The 22170-nt window shown below is 35.6% G+C and overlaps 1 protein-coding gene across 9 annotated transcripts in view; it reads left to right on the forward strand.

Moving 5' to 3' along the window:
- The window catches only part of LOC136830818 (serine-arginine protein 55-like), an 88035-nt gene that overhangs the window by 6856 nt on the left and 59009 nt on the right, over positions 1-22170 (forward strand). For 8 of the 9 annotated variants that reach the window (XM_067090759.1, XM_067090766.1, XM_067090762.1 and 5 more), the window contains exons 2-4: positions 7464-7609; positions 20123-20193; positions 20368-20445. In XM_067090759.1, the coding sequence (XP_066946860.1) occupies positions 7484-7609; positions 20123-20193; positions 20368-20445 (275 nt within the window). In that variant the 5' untranslated portion in view covers positions 7464-7483. Of the gene's footprint in view, positions 1-7463; positions 7610-19833; positions 19921-20122; positions 20194-20367; positions 20446-22170 lie in introns of those variants that run through there. The other variant, XM_067090767.1, reaches the window with a different exon arrangement.

The raw sequence follows: 22170 nt of genomic DNA on the forward strand, positions 1-22170 counted from the left end.
CTTTGATGTTAAGCTGTCAAGGGGATGGGAATCTGTCACGCTTGAGTTTACCCTGGAATTCATAGCGAAGACTCAGAATCCTTTGGTCCCTGATACCAGATTTGAGTGATGATCAGGATGAGATGCTGCTGTATCTAGTTAGGGTGCTGCAGTATTATCTTAAGAGAATTCGGCAGTTCAGGCCTGAGTGTTGACGACTCTTTGTTAGTACTGCACTGGCTCAAACAAGAAAGAGGTGTCCAAGGACATGATTTCTTTCTGGCTTCGAGAGACGATCAAGCGGGTGTACTTTACATCTAACAAGGTGGACGGGAGTACGTTGTGGGTGAGAGCTCATGAGGTAGGAGCATTGGTCCATCCCTTGCATTCCAAAAGAACCTGTTGGTTCCACGGGTATTAAGGGCAGGAGTGTGGTCTCAACAAACTACATTCATGTCCTTCTACCTTCGGGACATTGCCTATCTGTCCTTGGACACGTTTTCCTTGGTTCCTGTGCAGAACCAAGACTGCATTGTTACAGTGAGGGAATTTACATGAGCCAATTAGTCAACTTCGGACACAGTAATATTTTCCCTGCTTCAGTTATAACGCAATGGGTGATCGTTCTCGTTGCTCTATCGTAAGCAATTCGAGTATATTAAAGACTGTTCCTCTTCCAAACAATGGTATGATCAGGTTCCAAGGCTTGCTTGAGTATTACTTATGATTGACCTCTCCCTAAATCCTACTTACTGCAAGAGAAATATCTTATGCAATCTTACTAGGCAATAATGGTTATACTTCATCTACTTGACTTCATACAGGAAATATAGTTCCACCAGGATCTCTAGTCAGTGGCTGAGGAAGGGGGAAAACTGGAAATAAAAGTACAGTGGAAGATATACCAGCCAGTCGGCGAATACTTGTCAATTCAGACTTACCTTCCACGTAGGATGCATGCACACTGCAAGCGGATGCCGGGAGCTGGAACAACGTGTAACGTCGATTCACTTAGTAAAAAAGACGTAAAAAGGAAAAAAAAGGGACAAGGGACAGAATTTGCCAGAGCACGAACATGTGTGTGTGCTCTGTAAGGCGGCTGTGCTCTCTCTCCCTGACTTTCTTGGGTCAAGTTGGGCCACTGTATTCTCGTAAACAATGCTCCTTCCATAGCCTCCGGCAGTCTGAAAAATGACAAAGCATCGTTGATACATAGTACAGAGAAAAGGAATGCTTAAGAACACCCTCACTAGAGGTGACCTGGTGAAAACCTCCCTGTTGGATAGGTCTCTAATACTAACTTACAAGCTGTCAGGATCAGTTAATTTTGAAAACAGAGCCTAGCCCACTTCCCTCTGCTTTTCCCAGAGAGTTCTTCTTGTCTTTGTTAGGAGTATATTCCTACTAAAATAATGCAGGAGGTCGAACAGCAGAATATTATATAATATATATATATATATATATATATATATATATATATATATATATATATATATATATATATATATATATATATATATATATATATATATATATATATATATATATATATATATATATATATATATATATATATATATATATATATATATATATATACACACACACACACACACACACACACACACACACACACACACACAGGCAGTCCCGGTCATCGGTGATACAGTTTTAAGGGCTTGTCTTGTGATGGAAATTGGCAATTTTTGGCGCCAAAATCACCTATTCCGCTTATCAGCGCTGATAGTTGGGTACTGGCACCGATATATACCCAACAGAGGCGCGGATAACTGTTTTCGGTTATCGTCACTCCATCAGAACGGAACCCTGTATGTATACAGTATACTGTATATACTCGTATATAGCTCTTCTTTTTTCTTTGTGCTAGATGTATACGTGGATGAAACATGGGTCAATCAAAACAAGTGTGTGAACAAATGTTGGACATTACCCGATGGAATCGTTTGTCCAAGAATGATAACGGGAAAAAGAGCTAGATTTATCATAGTGCATGCTGGGGAGAAAATGGATTTGTACCTGGAGAATTGCTGAATTTTTAATCTAAAAATGGTAGTAAGGGCGATTACCATGACAGTATGAATCATACATGCTTCTTATCATGGTTTCAAACACAGCTACTGGCAAACATTCCAGCTTGGTGTTTCATTGTCTTAGATAATGCTTCATATCATTCCAAAATATCAAACAAAGCATCTATCTGCAGTTCAAAGAAAGCTTAAATTGTCTCCTGGTTAACCCTTAAACGCCGACTGGACGTATCATACGTCGACTAAAATTGTCTGTTGGGTGCCGAGTGGACGTACCGTACATCGACTACAAAAAATTTCAACCTTCAGTCAACTTTGACTCGACCGAAATGGTCGAAAAACGCAATTGTAAGCTAAAACTCTTACATTCTAGTAATATTCAATCATTTACCTTCATTTTGCAACAAATTGGAAGTCTCTAGCACAATATTTCGATTTATGGTGAATTTTTGAAAAAAAAACTTTTTCCTTACGTCCGCGCGGTAACTCTGTCGAAAATTTCAGAAATTCTTTCGTCATTTTGTCGTAATTTTTGCACTGTTTTATATTAGTCATTACATAAAGTTTTATATATGAAAATGTGCGCAATTTCATGTAAAATACAGCAAAATACAACCCATGGTTGTAGGTTTTATCAGTTTGGAAATATTTTCATATAAATCACGATAACTGCCAAAATTTCAACCTTCGGTCAACTTTGACTCGACCGAAATGGTAAAAAAACGCAATTGTAAGCTAAAAATCTTACATTCTAGTAATATTCAATCATTTACCTTCATTTTGCAACCAATTGGAAGTCTCTAGCACAATATTTCGATTTATGGTGAATTTATAAAAAACTTTTTCCTTATGTCCGCACCAGAAATTCTTTTGTCACGTTTTCGTAATGTTTGCACCATTTTATATTAGTCGTTACATAAAGTTTTATATATGGAAATGTGCGCAATTTCATGTAGAATACAACAGAAAATAACTCATGGTTGTAGCTTTTATCAGTTTTGAAATATTTTCATATAAATCACGATAACTGCCAAAATTTCAACCTTGGTCAACTTTAACTCGACCGAAATGGTAAAAAACGCAATTATAAGCTAAAACTCTTACATTCTAGTAATATTCAATCATGTACCTTCATTTTGCAACAAACTGGAAGTCTCTAGCGCAATATCTCGATTTATGGTGAATTTCTGAAAAAAAAAAACTTTTTTCCTTATGTCTCTTGCGATAACTCGGCGAACATCTCAGAAATTCTTTTGTCACATTGTCGTAATGTTTGCATCGTTTTACATTAGTCATTACATAAACTTTTATATATGAAAATGTATGCAATTTCATGTAGAATACAACAGAAAATAACTCATGGTTGTAGCTTTTATCAGTTTTGAAATATTTTCACATAAATCACAATAACTGCCAAAATTTCAACCTTCGGTCAACTTTAACTTGAATGAAATGGTCAAAAAACGCAATTGTAAGTTAAAACTCTTACACTCTAGTAATATTCAATCAAATAGCTTCATTTTTCAACAAACGGGAAGTCTCTAGCACAATATTTCGATTTATGGTGAATTTTTGAAAAAATTTTTTTACATCTGCACGTTACGAATTCATACATCATTTTGTGATAATATTTTCTCTGTGTTGCTTTGATCGTTTTACAATTTGTTATATACCAAAATCATCGCAATTTAGTGTACAATACAAAGAAAAAAAAATAACCCGTTAGCTTTAACCGTTTTGCTCACAGCGAGATTTGTATAAAATTATATATGAAAATTTTTTTTGGTGCTGTCAAATATTTCAATATTTATATATGATAATGATATTTTTTTCATTTCTGATAGTTGCATACTAAACTTCAGGCAATAACAAAAAAAAGAGCCAAAAATGAACTCTTAATCTTAAAAACTAAGCGTGCTGTGATTTTTTGAAAAAAACTTTTTTTCCGCTTCGGCGCTAACTCCTGAACGCCGCCGGCATACAGGGGACGTTTTTGTAAATAGAGGCTCGGCGTTAGAGGGTTAACCAAACACAATATAGCTCATGACCCTTCTTTTACCAAATGCAAACTTCTTGATGTGGTAAAGCAGCACAAGTACCTACAGGAGTATGAAATTGACAAAATCGCTCAAGATGCTGGCCATAAGATACTTAGACTTCCTCCTTATTACAGTATTGCGAATTCAACCCCATAGAATTGATTTGGGCACAAATAAAAATGAGGTTAAGAAATGTAATTCACATCAAAATCAGACTTACAAATGTTGAACATATAACTAAACGTGCAATAGACAGAGTAACAGCAGAGGACTGGAAGTCATGTATGCGTCACACAAGAGAAGTGGAGGATATTTATAGAAGTGATATAGCATGTGACCATCTAACTGAAAAATTTATTATAAACATCACCAGTGACAGTGAGGAGTCAGAAAGCGATGATTGAAGTAATTGCTGTACTTGAATGAAATGTTTATAGTACCAATGATGAATGAATTTGTTGTTTTGAGGTATTGTTTGATGTATCCAATGATGAATCAATTTGTTTTCTTTTGTTGAGTCAATTAAATGTTTGAGGTATCAAGATATATATTTATTTTACCTAAATATGTTTACATATAATTGCAGCAAGTTTCCGATCTAAAAAGATTGTTAGACTGGGTTATAACACACTGAAACTTATAGTTATCTGTAGCAAAATATAAAGATGACAACACTGACTTACTCAGTCAAGTTGTCTACGATGTGCAAGCTGTCAGAATCAGTTGATCACTGAGTGGCTGTTTATCTGGACATTTCACCTCCCCACTGCCATCATGGATATTTTATGGTGTCTTATGATTCTTATAGTCATATAGCATATTTATAGGTATGCAATCTGCAGTATATAAGTTATTATGAAACTTGGCTTGTATTATGTTTTTATTCAATTCATATATAACACAATGCCCTGAAATAACGAATTGTTTACATTTTCGACAATAATTTTGTTTCTTCGGCTTCAATTTCCTGTAACATATATAAATTCTTTTTACCTACTCTGAATGACATTTTAATTCTGTGAAAGAATTTCTAACTCTAGTTCTCCAGTAATTAACATTTCACATAGGAAATGGAAAGAGGATTATATCATATCAAAATATTTTCTATGAAAATACGGATAAGGACTCAAACTAATGAAGTGGGCAGGCCATCACTGCCAACAGCTTGTGGCAAGTATAACCCTCTTCATCCATCCAACACTGCATCTCCACCCCCTCCCAGCATGGGAAACATATTCCCCAGTTCCACCCACCTCTCAAAACAACACCTTTTCTAAGTGAGTTCCTCTACACAGCCTTACTGCCCCTCCTCTCCCATGGTGTGTAGCCATCCCCCCTTGAAACTTCTCTAGGCCTCCCGCAAACACTTACACACTTAGGAGTTTAGGCAGTGTTATCAAGGTTTACCGTAGGCTGCACTGCATCGCCAACCATCAGAGAGCTGTTTTTTCAAATTATTTGAAATTTATGCATAGGCAGTCCCCGGTTTACGACGGGGGTTCCGTTTTTACTCCATGTCATCAACCAAAAATCGTCATAAACCGAAAAAAACATCGAAAATAGTAAAAAATTCTAAGAAAACCTTACTTTTAATGCTTTAGGTGTATTGAAAATGATGTAAACTGCATTTTTATTCAGTTTTCATATAAAAAAATCCAAATTTTGATTATTCTGCCGTTTTGGAGCTATATGCCTTCCGTCGGATTGGCATACAAGGCGTCTTAACCCTGGAACTTGCTTTGTAAACCAGGAAATAATTTCTGATGAATATATTTGAAAAGCGTCGTAACCTCAGAACATCATAAGTCGGACCCGTCAGAAACTGTGGACTGCCTGTATATATCTTTGGGGCCTTGGTCCCTGGTCCAGGTGTGTCGGATAATGCCAAGTTCTGGATAATGGCGATCCGGATAAATGAAGGATTACTGTACTCCTATCTAAAAGGCAGTGGTTTGTATTTATGTGAGAACAAAGCAGGTCTTAAAGATTACTGTATTTACTTTTTTCTTAAATATGTATGAACTTGAAGTATTCATCATAATCTTGCCCCTAACCAACCCTGCATATGCACATTACAAAGGAAAGGTAACGCTGATAGTCATATGATCAGACAAGTGCCCCATGCCCTCACTCTCCAGTAGCTAATGACCTTGCTACCACACTAAACTAACAACCAGGCCAGCTTTTGATGGAGGTACTGAATATGATAATAATTATCCAGAATAAACAGTATGTATTTGTTAGTAGGCTACAGATATAATTTATTTGAAAGCTGGTCTGGTGCTTATTACAAATGATGAGGATAGTACAGTACAGTACATGTTTTAGGAAGAATCATTTACTCATGAGCCAACCCTTTTTGATCATATTTGGGTTCATGCACATTGAGAACAACTTTTAAGGAAGTTAAGTGAAAATATTACAGCTTTGATGGCTTCTGGTAGGCTGTTCAAAAATTGTACTCTTTCGATAAGAATATGATGGTATTGAAAGTGTAATTATTGTACCATAAATACAACAGTGCTATAAGAATGAGTAGTTTAGTACCTGATTCCTTATATAGTAAGTCTGCTAAGATGAAGTGAAATTACACATAAAATCAGTAAAAGTTTGAGGTTGGCTGCAAATGGCTTAAATGCTCATTGTCTACAACAGGCCATTCTTTAAGTATCTATTGGGTGTAGGATCCAAAGTTATTTATTCTACCATTACTGTGTACTGCAAAAATGGTATGAAATTTCATTTTGACATGTGATAAATAGTGGTTTAGTTTTGGATTTTTTTCATGAAAGGGGGCAGGAAAGGTCATTCTGATTTCATCCAGTAGTTACCACATGCGATTTTTAGTGTTGATAACTGTTGTATGTAGCCCACTGTACCAAGTACTACAGTTTTTATTTTCATTCTAATGATTAGGCTAGGTGATTAGTCTGGATTGTTTATACCTCATCCTTTTATAACAGTTTGTAAGTCTGCCTTTGGACCAAACACATGTCTACCAACTTAGGAAGTGTTTCTAGTTTTATCATACTAATCAAACAACAAAACCTTCTTAAGCTTGAGGTTATTTGCTGTATAGTATTTGCTATACAGTAATAGCAGTAATTGTTTGCAGTCTAAGTGTAGTGAACTTTGAGCCCTGAATGCTTGTTAAATTTCCTTACCAAGTTGTTGCAGATTGGGAAGAGTTGAATTGCTTTTAAGAATTAAGATTTGTCTTTATTTCCAGTTCCTTTAAGATTTCATTATACCTGCAACTGTTTTCTCAGTTATTGTTTGTGCATTTTTCTTACTAGGTACAGTTGTATTTAGCTTTTCAGAGGGTACTTTGGTCATATGTGAGATTTTTATAAGTCAGCACCTGCTTTGATTTTTAATCCATGGTCTTTAATTCCAGGTTCATTTTACTAGGAAGAAATGGTTGGTACCAGAGTTTATGTTGGTGGTCTCAGCTACAGAGTTGGGGAAAGAGATCTTGACAGGTTCTTCAGATCATATGGAAAACTTAGAGATATCGTCATAAAAAATGGTTTTGGTTTTGTGGTAAGTATAGGCTTTGAGCACATATGTGGATTCAGAGATTATTTGTATCAGATACTGAAAAAATTTGTCAGTTCTGACCTCACAACTAGATATAAGGTGCCAGAATGAGTTAGGATTGCCCCCTTTATTGGGTCATTGAAGTGACTAGTGGCATTTCCTCTTGGCTCATTGTGCAAGATATCACAAAATCTGTTTATTCTTAAATATGTTTGCTGGTGAACTAGCAACTGTTGACATGCAGTGAGGGAGACTATTCAGTGGGTTGGAGAGTCTGCAAGCTTGAATGGTAATGCCTAAGTGATCATGGCTGAATTTTGTTTTAGTTTAGGTTGTGGTAGAGAGCATCTCAACACTGGTTCTAAGCTTGTGGAGTGCTGATAAATTTGAAGCTACACCTGCCTTGATATTGCAGCTGTAAAATATTTCACAGCATTCTTGCCAATGTTGGAATTAGAGTACTTATTTTCATAATTTCATATAAGTAACTTACCAAGTAATTTACATAGCTAATGTTTCTACTTGTGTGGCAGCCTTTTAAAAATTCATGGTAGCCCATCTATTGTTTTTTGTGTAGGTGACAGGCTCCGCCCCCTGTTGGAGTACCCGGGGAAAACAGCCGGCAGGTCAGCTCAATTTTGTTTCTGCCAGCTCCTCGTACACATCCAGCGCATTGCAGCAGCTTTGTTCACGGTTTTCAGATGTATTTTGGTGATGCACAATTGCTTTGTTTTGGTAGTAAACAAGTTTTTGTCAGTGTGTTAGCTTTTTTGGATAGTTAGCATAGTTTTTTTCAGAATTATGTCTGATTCCAGCACTTCTAGTTTTGCTATTGCAGGGAAGGACGTAAAACTAAGTTAAGAAAATCTTATGATCCACATTCAATATGCAGTAAATGTATAGGTCAAACAGTAGTAAGGAGAAAACGTGTGATGAATGTTCTTCTTGGGATGATAAGCAGTGGAAAGTGCTTAATTCGCACTAGATAAATTAGAGAGGGATAGGAAGAGGAAAGTGGCTTCTAGAGCCGAGAGACGGTCACTTAGCCTAGAATCTACTCCTAAACCTAGTTTAGTAGCTAGTCCTGATCTTCTACTGCTATTCCTGCTTTTTCTCCTAATACTGGCTCTCCTACTATTCATCTACCTACTCCCATGCCTGGCTCCCTTGCTTCCGACCGTAATACAGTACAGTCATACTCCGAACTTGCGCGAAGTTAGGTTCCAGAACCTCTCGCGGAAGGCGAATTTCATATAAGTTTGGCACGGTCCCTAAAAATGCTAATAAATGCTTATTTCTAAAGTTTAAATACTAAACATGACCCTAACCATGCTCCCAAATTATTAAGCTGACTTTTAAATGAAATTAAAGTTACTGTAATTTCATTTAAAAGTTAGCTTAATACATTACCCTTAAAGAAAGAAATAAATGGTTGACAAAAAAAGAGAGTTGGAAGAGAATTTCTCTCCCTCTCCCTTCTGACCGATTTATGTTTAGAATCTTCTCAACCTCATTTTAATAACTTCTTTATTCTGCATCTTTCTCTTTGTTCTGAAATGATTTTCATGAACAAACTGTTTTTATTTGGACTAATACAACTCTTAGTTATTATGTCTGTGTTTTAGAACGTATTTGCCACACTAGTGTATTTACAGTTCGTAGATGGTACAGGTAAAATTATATTAATTTGAATATCTACCATATAGGTAAAGATGTACAGAGAAATAATAAATTGTAAAAATGTGTCTCTCTCTCTCTCTCTCTCTCTCTCCTTTCTTCTTTCTTTTCTTCTTTAACTACATGAATTACCATCTTTTGAGAGAGAGAGAGTGTTGTCCTTGTACTTAAATATCTCTCTCTCTCTCTCTCTCTCTCTCTCTCTCTCTCTCTCTCTCTCTCTCTCTCTCTCTCTCTCTCTCTCTCTCTCTCTCTCTCCTTTCTTCTTTCTTTTTCTTCTTTCCTGCATAAATCATGAATTACCATCTTTTGATATGTAACAAAAGAATAACTCCTCTTTCTCTCTCTCTCTCATGTCTCTGTAGTAATTCAGAAATAATTTAACTTGATATTTTAAGGAAGGAGAATCTCTCTCTCTCTCTCTCTCTCTCTCTCTCTCTCTCTCTCTCTCTCTCTCTCTCTCTCTCTCTCTCTCTCTCTCTCTCTCTCTCTCTCTCTCTCTCTCTCTCTCTCTCTCTCTCTCTCTCTCTCTCTCTCTCTCTCTCTCTTCTTCTCTCTCTCTTTCCTTCTTTCTTTTCCTTTTCTTCATAAATCATGAATTTCCATCTTTTGATATGTAACAAAAGAATAACTCCTCTCTCTCTCTCTCACGTTATTCTCTCTGTCTCCGTAATAATTCATAAATAATTTAACTTGATATTTTAAGTAAGGAGAATATCTCTCTCTCTCTCTCTCTCTCTCTCTCTCTCTCTCTCTCTCTCTCCATAATAATTGATAAATAATTTCACTCCCTTAAGTAAGGACAATCTCTCTCTCTCTCTCTCTCTCTCTCTCTCTCTCTCTCTCTCTCTCTCTCTCTCTCTCTCTCGTTTGTAGTTAGCGCTCACACATTTTTACAACTTATTGTTTCTCTTTACGTCTTTATCTGTACAGTAGATAGTTGAAATTGATCTAATTTTACCTGTACCGTCTACCTCTACGAACTGTAAATGAGCTAGTGTGGCATATACATTCTAAAACATAGAGACATAATAATTAAGTGTTTTATTAGTCCAAGTAAAAAACACTGTTTGTTCATGAAAAAGCATTCCAGAACAAAGAGAAAAAGACATAGAATAAAGAAACAAGGTTAAGGGGGTCAGCTGGCTATTACCATTTTTTAAGGGCAGGACTTTAACATTCATACCACTTAATAGGGGGGCTTAGGACATCTCCAAACCGCATATGATTTTTGCCTCTGACCTTTGGTTTTGTGGCGCCAGCGTGATTTATCCTGAAAATAACCATTTTCAAAATCTATCTCCTCCCTGGATACTTAATATTAAGACCTGAGATTACTGCCATATATAGATCTGATGTAGACCTCCAATAAAATGAAGAGTTTTTTTATAAAAGTAATTTTTTGCTAGATATGAATTTTTAGTTTGGGTAAAAAAAAAAAACTTGAAAAATCATGCAAACAATCACATAAAAAAATTATGATAAAAAATTTTAAAAAGGGCTTCAATTTATTGTTCTAGAACGTCTTACGAAGCTATGTACCAAATTTCAATGCTATAGCTTTAAAACTGAGGAGGAGATAGATTTTGAAGGTCAAAAGTATAGTTTTTGAGATATGGGCGTTCAAAGTTTTTCTTTGTATTTCTACAAAGACAATGTTAATAAATCATGACAATTCTGAATGTTATAATCATTTTTGGGTATTAATAAACCAAAATTATGTTATTTATCATAATTTAATCATAAATGAAGATCCATTTGCTAAAAATCTTGCTTCTTTAGGCTCCTGGTCCACCCCCTGCCTTTTCCTGCTGCAGGGTATTATTCTCTTATGAGAGGGTGTCATAGCTGCCCAAGCTACTCACTCACTGTGGCAAGGTTTTATTTTAATTGTTGTTTCAAAACCATCGTTTTCATATTGCACTATATAATTTTTTGTACATGTGCACCCAGGCAATCTTTTAGCACAAATCTCTCACAATCTTTTTCTACTTATGAGAACGAGTTCATTATCTTCCTCATCAATATCTTCGCTATTGTTGCTACTTCCTTCGTTTTCCAGCAATGACGTGCGTATACCAATATGAGTCTAGTACGTGAAAGCACCAGCAGTGGATGTAGAAGGGAGTGAGTTCAAGGTCAGGCGTAGCCTGGCACCGAGGCAAGCGAGCTGACCCTCCCTCCGCAATAGTACTCCACTCTCTCTTTCGCTAATTCCACTAATATTATCGGTTCTTGAACTCTTCTTGGAGCTAATCTTCTTCTCTTGTAGGGATAAAAGATGTTTTGCTTGTCTTTTCCTCTTTGGCATGATGAATTTTTGCCAAAAGAAAGAAAAACAGACGTAAAAGTAATCGAATGACATAGGTGAAAAAATGACGTACACCCCTTATGACTCTTCTGATCACACTGAGGAAGGTAGCTGCTGTGACTCTGTTATGATGCGTGGAGTTGTGAGAGATGCCATTGCTCACAATTTGTTTGATATAAAATGTAATAATTATAAAAATGTACGATAACAGAAGACATACTACATTTTCTTGTAGGGATCGATGTTTTTGGCTCACGGAGTTACTTTTACTAAATACCCTGTAACTACGAAACTAAAAGGAATTTTGGCAAAATATTTCGTAGGCACATTCTCCATTGCCATACAAAGCGCATATATTTTTTTCAGGAATTTGCAGTTTTCGTCCTATACCTCCATATATTGTAGCCGGCCGACCTCCTTAAGAAGACTTCTAAAGATAGATCGGTCGGAGGGGGAGGGAGAGAAATTCTCTTCCAACTCTCTATTTTTATCAACCATTTATTTTTTTTAAGGGTAATGTATTAAGCTAACTTTTAAATATTAACTAACTTTTAAATGAAATTACAGTAACTTTAATTTCATTTAAAAATTAACAATATTTTGGGAGCATGATTAGGGTCACATTTCATGTTTAAACTCTAGAAATAAGCATTTATTAGCATTTTTAGAGACCGTGCCAAACTTACGCAAAAGTTTGTCTTACGCGAGGTGTTCTGGAACCTAACCTCACGTTATTCGGGGTATGACTATATACACAGTCGACCTTCGGTAAACTGGACCCCATTAATCCGGATATCAGATAAGACAGACACTGAAGAAGGTCAGCTGATTTAAAATACTGTTCCTCCGCTTGTCGTGTACCGTTTTCCTTTTCATTTTCCAAAAGTAAATAAAAAACTTTTCATTTATATTTTTATTTTATGTAAACTGTACTAATCTGAAATGCTTTTAACTTGTAACCAATTTAACTTGCGCACAGTATGTAACGTCATTAAGAAATGCTATTTTCTGGAACGGTAGGAAGTATCGTAGCCAACCACTGAGCATCGACAGTTTTACCTACCTGCTGCCTGACTGGAAGCTACAGTAAGATGCTTTGAATATTTTTTAGGAAAGAAAAGACACGACAAAGGTGAACCTTACGAAGACAAAAGCTGAGTTACTAAACAATACTTGTGTTTACATGGCAAATGACATGAGGGAGAGAGAGAGAGAGAGAGAGAATTGCCAGTTCCCTCTATGCAGCGTAATTCTATCTGTTTCCATGGCAAATGACATGAGATAGAGAGAGAGAGATAGAAAATTATTGCCAGTTCCCTTTATGCAGCGTGATTCTGTCCTTGAGAGATTAAAGAGAAGAACTTTGTTTTAAAGGTATGTCAACGCAGTGTTGGTAAATATCTTCTGAAGCAAATATATATATATATATATATATATATATATATATATATATATATATATATATATATATATATATATATATATATATATATATATATATATATATATTGTTGCTGAAGAATCTCTTAACCAACAATTTTGCACTCAAAGTAATAAGAAGGAATTCATTCTATTCTTGAAGTAATCAGTAAAATACATACACTATTAAAAACTATGTATTTTATTCAAAACACGCACTTATGTCATCATCATACTCTCTAGGCATAATGTTATTTCTCAGACAGAGTACAGCTAAACCCTGATTGGCTGGCTGGTTGCCATGGAGATCTGTTAGCCAGTGGCAGCCCTTTACTTCTGTCCTATTTATAGACATACGTCATGATGGCACTAAGTTTGAACTTTGCCAGGATCGTGATTATTTGACTGCTGATGGCAAAAATTACTCAATAATTTGCTTTATATAATTATTTCTTCTTGAAAACAAGAATTCAACAATAATTTTAACTTTAGTAATATGAAAAATCCCACAGCAGCCTGTCATGGTGATGCATCATCACTTATGAATCCTATTCCTGGACCGTCCTCAGATTCACACTGCAAACTGATGACGACATTATTTTGATCATGTATATTTTTGCATTTTACGGAATGTTTTTGTTGAAAACAAATGTATTAGTGAACGTATGGTCTTAATTGTCCGACCATTTTAGTACTAATGATCTTAATTATCTCACATTCATTTAATATATTAATATAAATAATAATAAAATGTTTTTGCTGCAATAGTGATGGTTGATTATGCTCCTGACCCCGCAGTTCCAAAATCCAAAAAATTCCAAAAACTGAAACCATCTGGCCCCGAGGATTTCGGGTAAAGGATTGTGTACCTGTAATCTAACTTTCATTATCTTGCTTCATTTTAGAGACTCCACTTCTGTTTACTTAACAATTATGTGTTCACGTCTTGGCCTAGGCATCTACGTGTGCGACTTAATTCTATAATTTTTATCCTGTTTTATTCTTCATTTTTCATTTTTTACCATGAGCTTTAATTCAAACGTTTCTACATTGGTTCATTATTCATACTCTTTATAAAAATAATGAAATACTGTATATTTATAGGTATACATATAGATATCGCCGGTTAAACCAGACTATCAGCTAAGACGGACACCCTACCCCCCATTAGTCCTTAATGAGGGTCAACTGTGATACAGGTATATATATATATAAATATATATATATATATATATGGCGCTAGGTCAATTCGTCCCCGGCTAATTCGTGCGCACGGTCAATTCGTCCCCGCCAATTCGTCATCAGCCAATTCGTCGCCAATTCAATTCGTCGTTGAACAATTTGTCCCCAAGTTAACTCGTCGTTGGGCATTTTGTCTCCAATGAAGACACTAGGTTGTTTGTTTTTTTCTTATTATTTTCCTGTTTTGGACAGTTGAAAACAAAAGGTTTTTTACTTAGATCGAGTTATTTCTAAAGAATACACCCATCCAACAACATGGCTACCTGCAAGATTTTAACGTCTGAGAAAGGAAAAAACAAAGTGGTGGATCAAGAGAATTATATATATACTAAGAATAAGGAAAGTGCTGATAGACTGAAGATCTACTGGAGGTGTGAAAATCATGCATGCAAGGCGAGACTTCATACTGATGAAAACTATACAGAGATTAAGAAGGTTGGTATCCACAATCACGCTTCAACTGCCATGAGAGGTAAATGCGAGGACTGCAGTCTCAAATATTAAAGAAAAATCAATTTCATCTCGTGACGCACCTCGCTCAATAATTGCTGGTGAAGTTGAAAAGTTAAACGAATGTGCTTTATCACAAATTCCTCGGGTGGAACAACTCGGTAAGTATATCAGACGTTGGAGGCAAGCAGATGTTAATTATCCCTCAACCCCACACACAAATGTTGGGTTCTCCATTCCAAGTGAATATTCTCGCTTAGACACTAATGAAATTTTTTTACAGTATGATAGTGGAATCGAAGATTCAAGCAAAATTCTGATATTTGCAAGTGATGAAGCGCTGAGACATTTAAAAGTGTACAAGAATTGGGCGGCAGACGGAACATTTAAATGCTGTTCTTGTATATTTTTTCAATTATATATAGTGCACGTACAGATCGATACTTTAAGTGTACCACGATTGTTCGCATTGCTATCAAACAAAAGCCAAAACACATATAATAGACGTTTTGCCAAAATAAGTGAATTGCTGCAGGACGAAGGCCCAGATTGCATGACTATGGATTTTGAGAAAGCAGCCCATAATGGATTTCTTGAATCGTTTCCTGCGTCAAATTTATCATACTGCTTGTTTCATTTAGGGCAAAATGTGTACAAGCATATCGTTCAAGAAGGAATGAAAAGCAGATATCACCAAGATGACAGTTTTAGTCTTAAAATGCGCTGTTTTGTTGCCCTTGCCTTCTTGCCGGTAGATGATGATGTCGATGGCTACGAGGAACTTGTAGATGATGATGATATTCCACAATCGGTAGTTTCCTATTTTGAGAATAATTACATAGGACCCCTTAGAGGAAGAGGAGAAAGGAGGCGACGTCTTGAACCACCATATCCATTAACTATTTGGAATGTTTGGGATAGATGCATGTCGGGATTGCTAGAACTACAAATAGTTTAGAAGCTTACCACAGTGCACTAAAAGACACAGTGAATATGAGTCATCCAAATATTTGGAAGCTCATAGATGTTTTGAAAAGTGAGGAAAGGTTTGCTAGTGCCAAACTGCAGAAATTTATTCAAGGAGATGATCCAAGGCAAAAGAAAAAATACAGAGACATGAACTTGCGTATAAAAAATGTCATGGAAAAATATGATCCCAACCAAAAAATTACCTTTTTGAAAGCAATCGCACATAATCTTAAATTTTAGAAATTAAATGCTTAACCAATTTTTTTTTAGAATTTTATTGTAACTACTTTTTTCATTTTATAGTATCTTGTACGTTGACTATAAATTCAACTGAAAATAAACATTATTTCCACATTTTTTATTGTATTTATATTGTAGCTACCTCCCTTTCCTAAAAAGATACAATATTCGAGCAAAGTTTCTAAAAATTAGTTTTGAACCAAAATTGTCGTTAGACAATTTTAGTAGCTAATGAAGGTCAGAATGAGAATGCGAAAATAAATCATTGAACTTAACTATTTGGCCAACAACGCATTGACTTGGGGACTAATTGGTCAACGACGAATTGAATTGGCGAATTGGCGTCGATGAATTGGCGGACGATTTAATTGCCGGCGTGAATTGACGGATGCCATATATATATATATATATATATATATATATATATATATATATATACCGGATATATATATATATATATATATATATATATATATATATATACACACACACACACACACAGAGCGGCTCTTCAGTATATGAATTTAATTCCTTCCAAATTCTAAGTTGAATATAAAATGTTCATAGATCAGTACGAATATTCCCATAAGGAATAATGGGAATTCATTTAATTCGTCCCACACTCATGAATTTCCCCCATATCCACCCTTTGTACTCACTTTAACACAATTATTTTAAGTGCAAGCATAATTTATAGTTCAATGATAACCGTTTTCAACAAAACAAATAAAAGAATAAAGCATTTCACAATAAAATTCAGCATAAAAGATGAACAAAATCATATGTCACCGCTGTGACGCACAGCTGAGTTGAGATGGAGGGAGCGTTTATACTGTTGAGGAGAGAAAGAGAAGAGATAGTAAAAACATTGCTGTATGTACAGTACATAAAAGCAGTAACAATTCACATAAAAAAATATAAGAAGGAAATTTCACAATAAATTTAACATAATGATACAGTATAAAAACAATCAAATGCAATACAGTAACAATAAAAAATCAAAAGTCTTACTTGAGCAGCCGTTTTGGACTGTGCTGAATGAGAGGGTAGAGAGGAGAGGGTGGGGATGGTGGCAGGTTATTGGGTGGGAGATGGGGGTGTGCTTCCCACTGACTTCCCAGATGGGGCCGGGCATGGATGATTTTTCTCTCACTGCATTTCGCCTGTTTCTTTCACTTACAGTCGATTCACCCAAATTACTTCTTTTTGTCATGGCAAAATACCTATCAAGTGACACTTGCTTTTTACGATTTTTTAGCACTGTAAAAGTAACTCATCCCCACATCACGAAGCACGGGCGCCACCTTCAGCTTCTGCACCCCTTGGATTGTTTGTTTAAACAGCTTCCTTGTGAAAAGTGATTTGATCTCTCTTTTTCTCTCTTACTTGCAGTCCTTACTTATTACTTATTATTTGTTTGCAAAATCCTCATGTTTATAGGATTATAATTTTAAATTTGCTGTTTCTCAACAGTAAGTTAATGTGTTGTGGCATAATTAATCTCCTTGCACTCAAGATCCAAGTGTAAAACACACGTCAACAGTCATACATGCATGAAGGATTTTGTCACATCTGCTGGATGCTGATGATTACTCTCTCTCTCTCTCTCTCTCTCTCTCTCTCTCTCTCTCTCTCTCTCTCTCTCTCTCTCTCTCTCTCTCTCTCTCTCTCTCTCTCTTCTAACATACAAGCACACACACACTATTGATTCCTTTGATTATCCTTGCAAATTGTGAATAAAATTGATTTCGTTATAAACCTTTGACTACTGTGGCCATTGCAGTTTTCCTGAGAGGATGCCATCTCTCCTCCCTTGATTCCAGCTGGCCCCACACGATTTTCCACCAAACAGTTTGTATCGAATTTTTAGCCCCTACACAGAAAATTTTTTTTTATTTTACTTTGTATAACGAAAATACGAATAACAAATCATTCATATGCTGAGGGACCTATATATATATGTATATATGTGTGTATATGTATATAAATATATATATATATATATATATATATATATATATATATATATATATATATATATATATATATATATATATATATAGGCAGTCCCAGTTTACGGGTTCCATTTTTTTACACTGCGTCGTAAACTTGAAAAACTATCGAAAATCGTCAAAAATCCTAAGAAAACCTTACTTTTAATGCTTTGGGTGTATTGAAAACGATGTAAAGTGCCTTTTTATCGAGTTTTTCATAAACAAAACTAAATTTTGATTATTCTGCCATTTTGGAGCCATATTTCTTCCGTCGAATCGGCGTACAATGCATTGTAGCCCTGCAACACGCATCGTAAACCGGGGACTGCCTGTATATATATATAGCCCTGCAACACGCATCGTAAACCGGGGACCTGTATTTATATATATATATATATATATATATATATATATATATATATATATATATATATATATATACAGTGGAACCTCGGTCTTCGAAACTCAACAAAATCGGATTCCGACACGAAATGCCGAGTAAACTTTGCGCGGTTTCGAACAACAAACCGAATCCGACCCGGCGCGATCCGACCCGTCGGCGAAACATAGGATGTTTGTAAACAAAAGTGTTTCGATAACGCTAGTTAGCGTTGTTGGTGGCGTTCTTCCACGCATTTAAAAGCACTTACAGTAGACTCTGAATGGAATTTACCATAAATTAATACAATCCTGAATGTACACAATGTTTATGTAATTACAGTAGTACCGCGATATGCCTGCGCTCTGGTTTGTTTACATTCGCGCTTGCCACAAGCTGCCGATGCGGCGTAACTTAAGGCGTTTTTCTTAATTTTTATAACAGACTCTACAGTACATTCGGCTTATTTTTAATATTGTTTTATTAATTTAATGTAATGACCAGGCTTGTTTTTCATTGTATTTATCATTAACAACAGTTTTTGTGCGTACCCGTTACAGTACATTCTGGAGTGCATATGGGCTGCCTAGCCTAGCCTGCAGTGCTCGGTCTACCACTGGTAGGCCAATTTTTTTGATACAGTATGCATTTAAAACTGTAAGAAGACTTCTAATAAGTTAAGTTATTTAACTCTGAACTTATTTAATTGTAATGTGTTTAGTGTTTTGTATAAAAAGACAAGGTTGGAGTAGTGACTGGTGGTCAGGAACGGATTAATCCATTTTCAGTTATTTCTTATGGTCGAAATTGATTCGGAATTCGACAAAATCGAATCTCGACATTCCTTCTAGAACGGATTAGCGTCGGAAACCGAGGTACCACTGTATATAGAGGCAGTCCCCGGTTTACGATGCGTGTTGCAGGGCTACAATGCATTGTACGCCGATTCGACGGAAGAAATATGGCTCCAAAATGGCAGAATAATCAAAATTTAGATTTTTTTTATGAAAAACTCAATAAAAATGCACTTTACATCGTTTTCAATATACCCAAAGCATTAAAAGTAAGGTTTTCTTAGGATTTTTTATGATTTTCGACAGTTTTTCGGTTTACGACGATTTTCTGTTTACGACGCGGCGTAAAAACGGAACCCGTCAGTAAACTGGGGACTGCCTGTATATATATATATATATATATATATATATATATATATATATATATATATATATATATATATATATATATATTGTGTATATAAATACACACACAAATATATACTGTATATACAGGCAGTCCGCAGTTATCAGACGGGTTTCGTTCCGACAGCATGACAATAAGTGAAAATCTCTGATAACCGAAAATTGGCGATTCCTTCTATACTGTAGAATGATTCTTGATCATAGTGGACCAGTTATATTGGTATCATTTTGCTTCCTAAGCTGCAGTATTTGTGGTTGATTTAAAAAACTATTTATTGGATTGCATTTACACATTAGTGCTGTATTCTTGCTGCTATGAATTATGTAAGTTTGATTTGTTTTTGTAGGGAAGGTTGAGGCACGGGAAGGGGCCTTAGTTTAGGGGATGGAACTTGCCTAGATCAACTCTGAAAACCCCCTCCCACCACCGCATGGTACTTAGGTCATATTTTCAAGGATTTACTGAAAAAGAATTTATAATTTGTAAAACATCCATCATGGTGTTTTTAGATATTGTGAATTATATATGGAAGTGTTGTTCATATTAGGAATTTTTAATGTACAGTACATAAAAAGTAGATTTTACATAACAGTGGATTTGTACAAATATGAATGCGGCTTTGTATTTTTGTACAGGAATTTGATGATGACAGGGATGCTGATGATGCTGTGTATGAAATGAATGGCAAAGAATTGTTAGGAGGAAGGTGAGACTTGACTTTATCATATTTGTTATAATTAAATGTGGAGTCAGGTTGTAATGTTTTATATGATATTTTCAAGTGTTTTAAGCAGCTGCTGCTTGAAACATTTACATATTGGTAGTTTGATTTAATAATTGATATACTAAATCACTGTTTAAAGTACTCTTCTTCATGCAGAGTGACAGTTGAAAAAGCAAGAGCAGCACCCCGTTTACGATGGCCCAGAGCTCCTCCTCCTCGAGGATTCCATTCCAGGTAACCTGTCATGATCCTCCTCATAAATGTGTTTACATTCAATTTTTCTGCCTTGAAGTTAGACGTGAAATGAATTTTTCCTCTATGTCCTTTGTGTACAATTTTTGGTCAGATTCCAGTCTGCTCTAGGTCTTCATAAGATTTTTTGTGCTGTGATATTAATCTTCAGTATTTTGCATTCATAATGAATTTCATGATTTGTTGCTCATCATCCCTTCTCATTGCATGTCCAAACCAAGTTGTATTCCAGCTGCTGGACCCCTCATCTCTCTGCAACTTCTTCATTTTTAACACTCGTCTCACGCACACATACTCCAGCTCTGAATCGTAGCATTATATATATACTTATACCCTTATAAAACCACCTCCATTTTTTGTTAACATTGCCCACATCTGTACAGTATTTGGAAAATTCACTGCCTAACGTAGTCAGCACCAAGCAGTTCATCGCTAACCTTTTTTTTATTACTCATTTATGCAAATAGCTTAACAGTCTCCTCACTGTGATTTTAGTGTCAAACAACTCACCCCAAGCAGTTACTACTTTGGTGTTGGAAAATTAGCTACAGAGATTCTTTGGAAAGAGCTTCTCAGTTTATTCAGACTGAGAAAGTGCATAGGCTTTTATTCTTATATTAGGAAAAGTTTATTCAGTTAGAGAAAGAAAGAAAAAATTGTATATTGGTAATTATAAGATTTACAGAGAGAAAGAAAGTGAAGAAAAATACTTGGAAATATGAAGTTTATTCAGTTAGAGAAAGAAAGAAAAAATTGTATATTGGTAATTATAAGATTTACAGAGAGAAAGAAAGTGAAGAAAAATACTTGGAAATATGAAAAATACCATTAGACGAAGTGTTGAGCCTGAGTGACCAAAGATTGTGACAGATTTGTTAAGACTGAATAATCATGTTGCAGATTGTGTCAGCATTGAAGCAGTAAGAATTCGTGAACAGATTCGAAATAAAGCAAAGACTTTTAACTGATTTTCCTTCTATAATATTATCAGTTGCCTTGGCTGGGTGCAGTCAAGCAGTAGCAGGGAAGCTTCCAAATAGAGATACTTACTTTTGAAAAGAACAATGTGAAACATTAGACCAGCTCTTCCACCTAATGGTGAAAATACAATGTTTCTTGAAGGTTTTACAGCTGTACCTAATGGTGATGAATTCTTATATTTTGATTCAGGAAATGTAGAAAATCACACAGTAATCTTTAGCACTCAAAGAAGTCTACTATTATTAGTTGTAGCCAACATTGGTATGCTGATAGAACATTTAAAACCATATTATTTTTTTATCAGTTATACACTAGTTATGGTTTAGAGAAAAATGTTGCCATTAGTTTTTGCCTTATTACCCGATAAATTTTAAATACAGGACATGTCAGATATTGGTTCCGACACGATATACAAACCATCAGTCCTTTACATTAGGAATTACTCGGCGAAGCTGGACACGGCCGTTAAACTCTTGAACAAGGTGGTTAGGCAGTAAATACCATCAGGTAGGCGGGAATACCCACCTGCCAGGATGTAAACATTCCAGTTTGCTTTCGGCCATCATGCGTTACAGACATTTTTTGGATCTCTTTGCCTGACTGTCGTTAAGCTCTTTATTATCCCGGTGGGATCTTTTTGTATTTTTGTGTATAGATTATGTGTGTTTGATATTTATTAGTATACAAACCCACGATTTGTGATAGCCTTGCATAGTCTGTCATTTC

The sequence above is a fragment of the Macrobrachium rosenbergii genome, chromosome 47 (genome assembly GCF_040412425.1).
Source record: "Macrobrachium rosenbergii isolate ZJJX-2024 chromosome 47, ASM4041242v1, whole genome shotgun sequence".
Lineage (NCBI taxonomy): Eukaryota > Metazoa > Arthropoda > Malacostraca > Decapoda > Palaemonidae > Macrobrachium > Macrobrachium rosenbergii.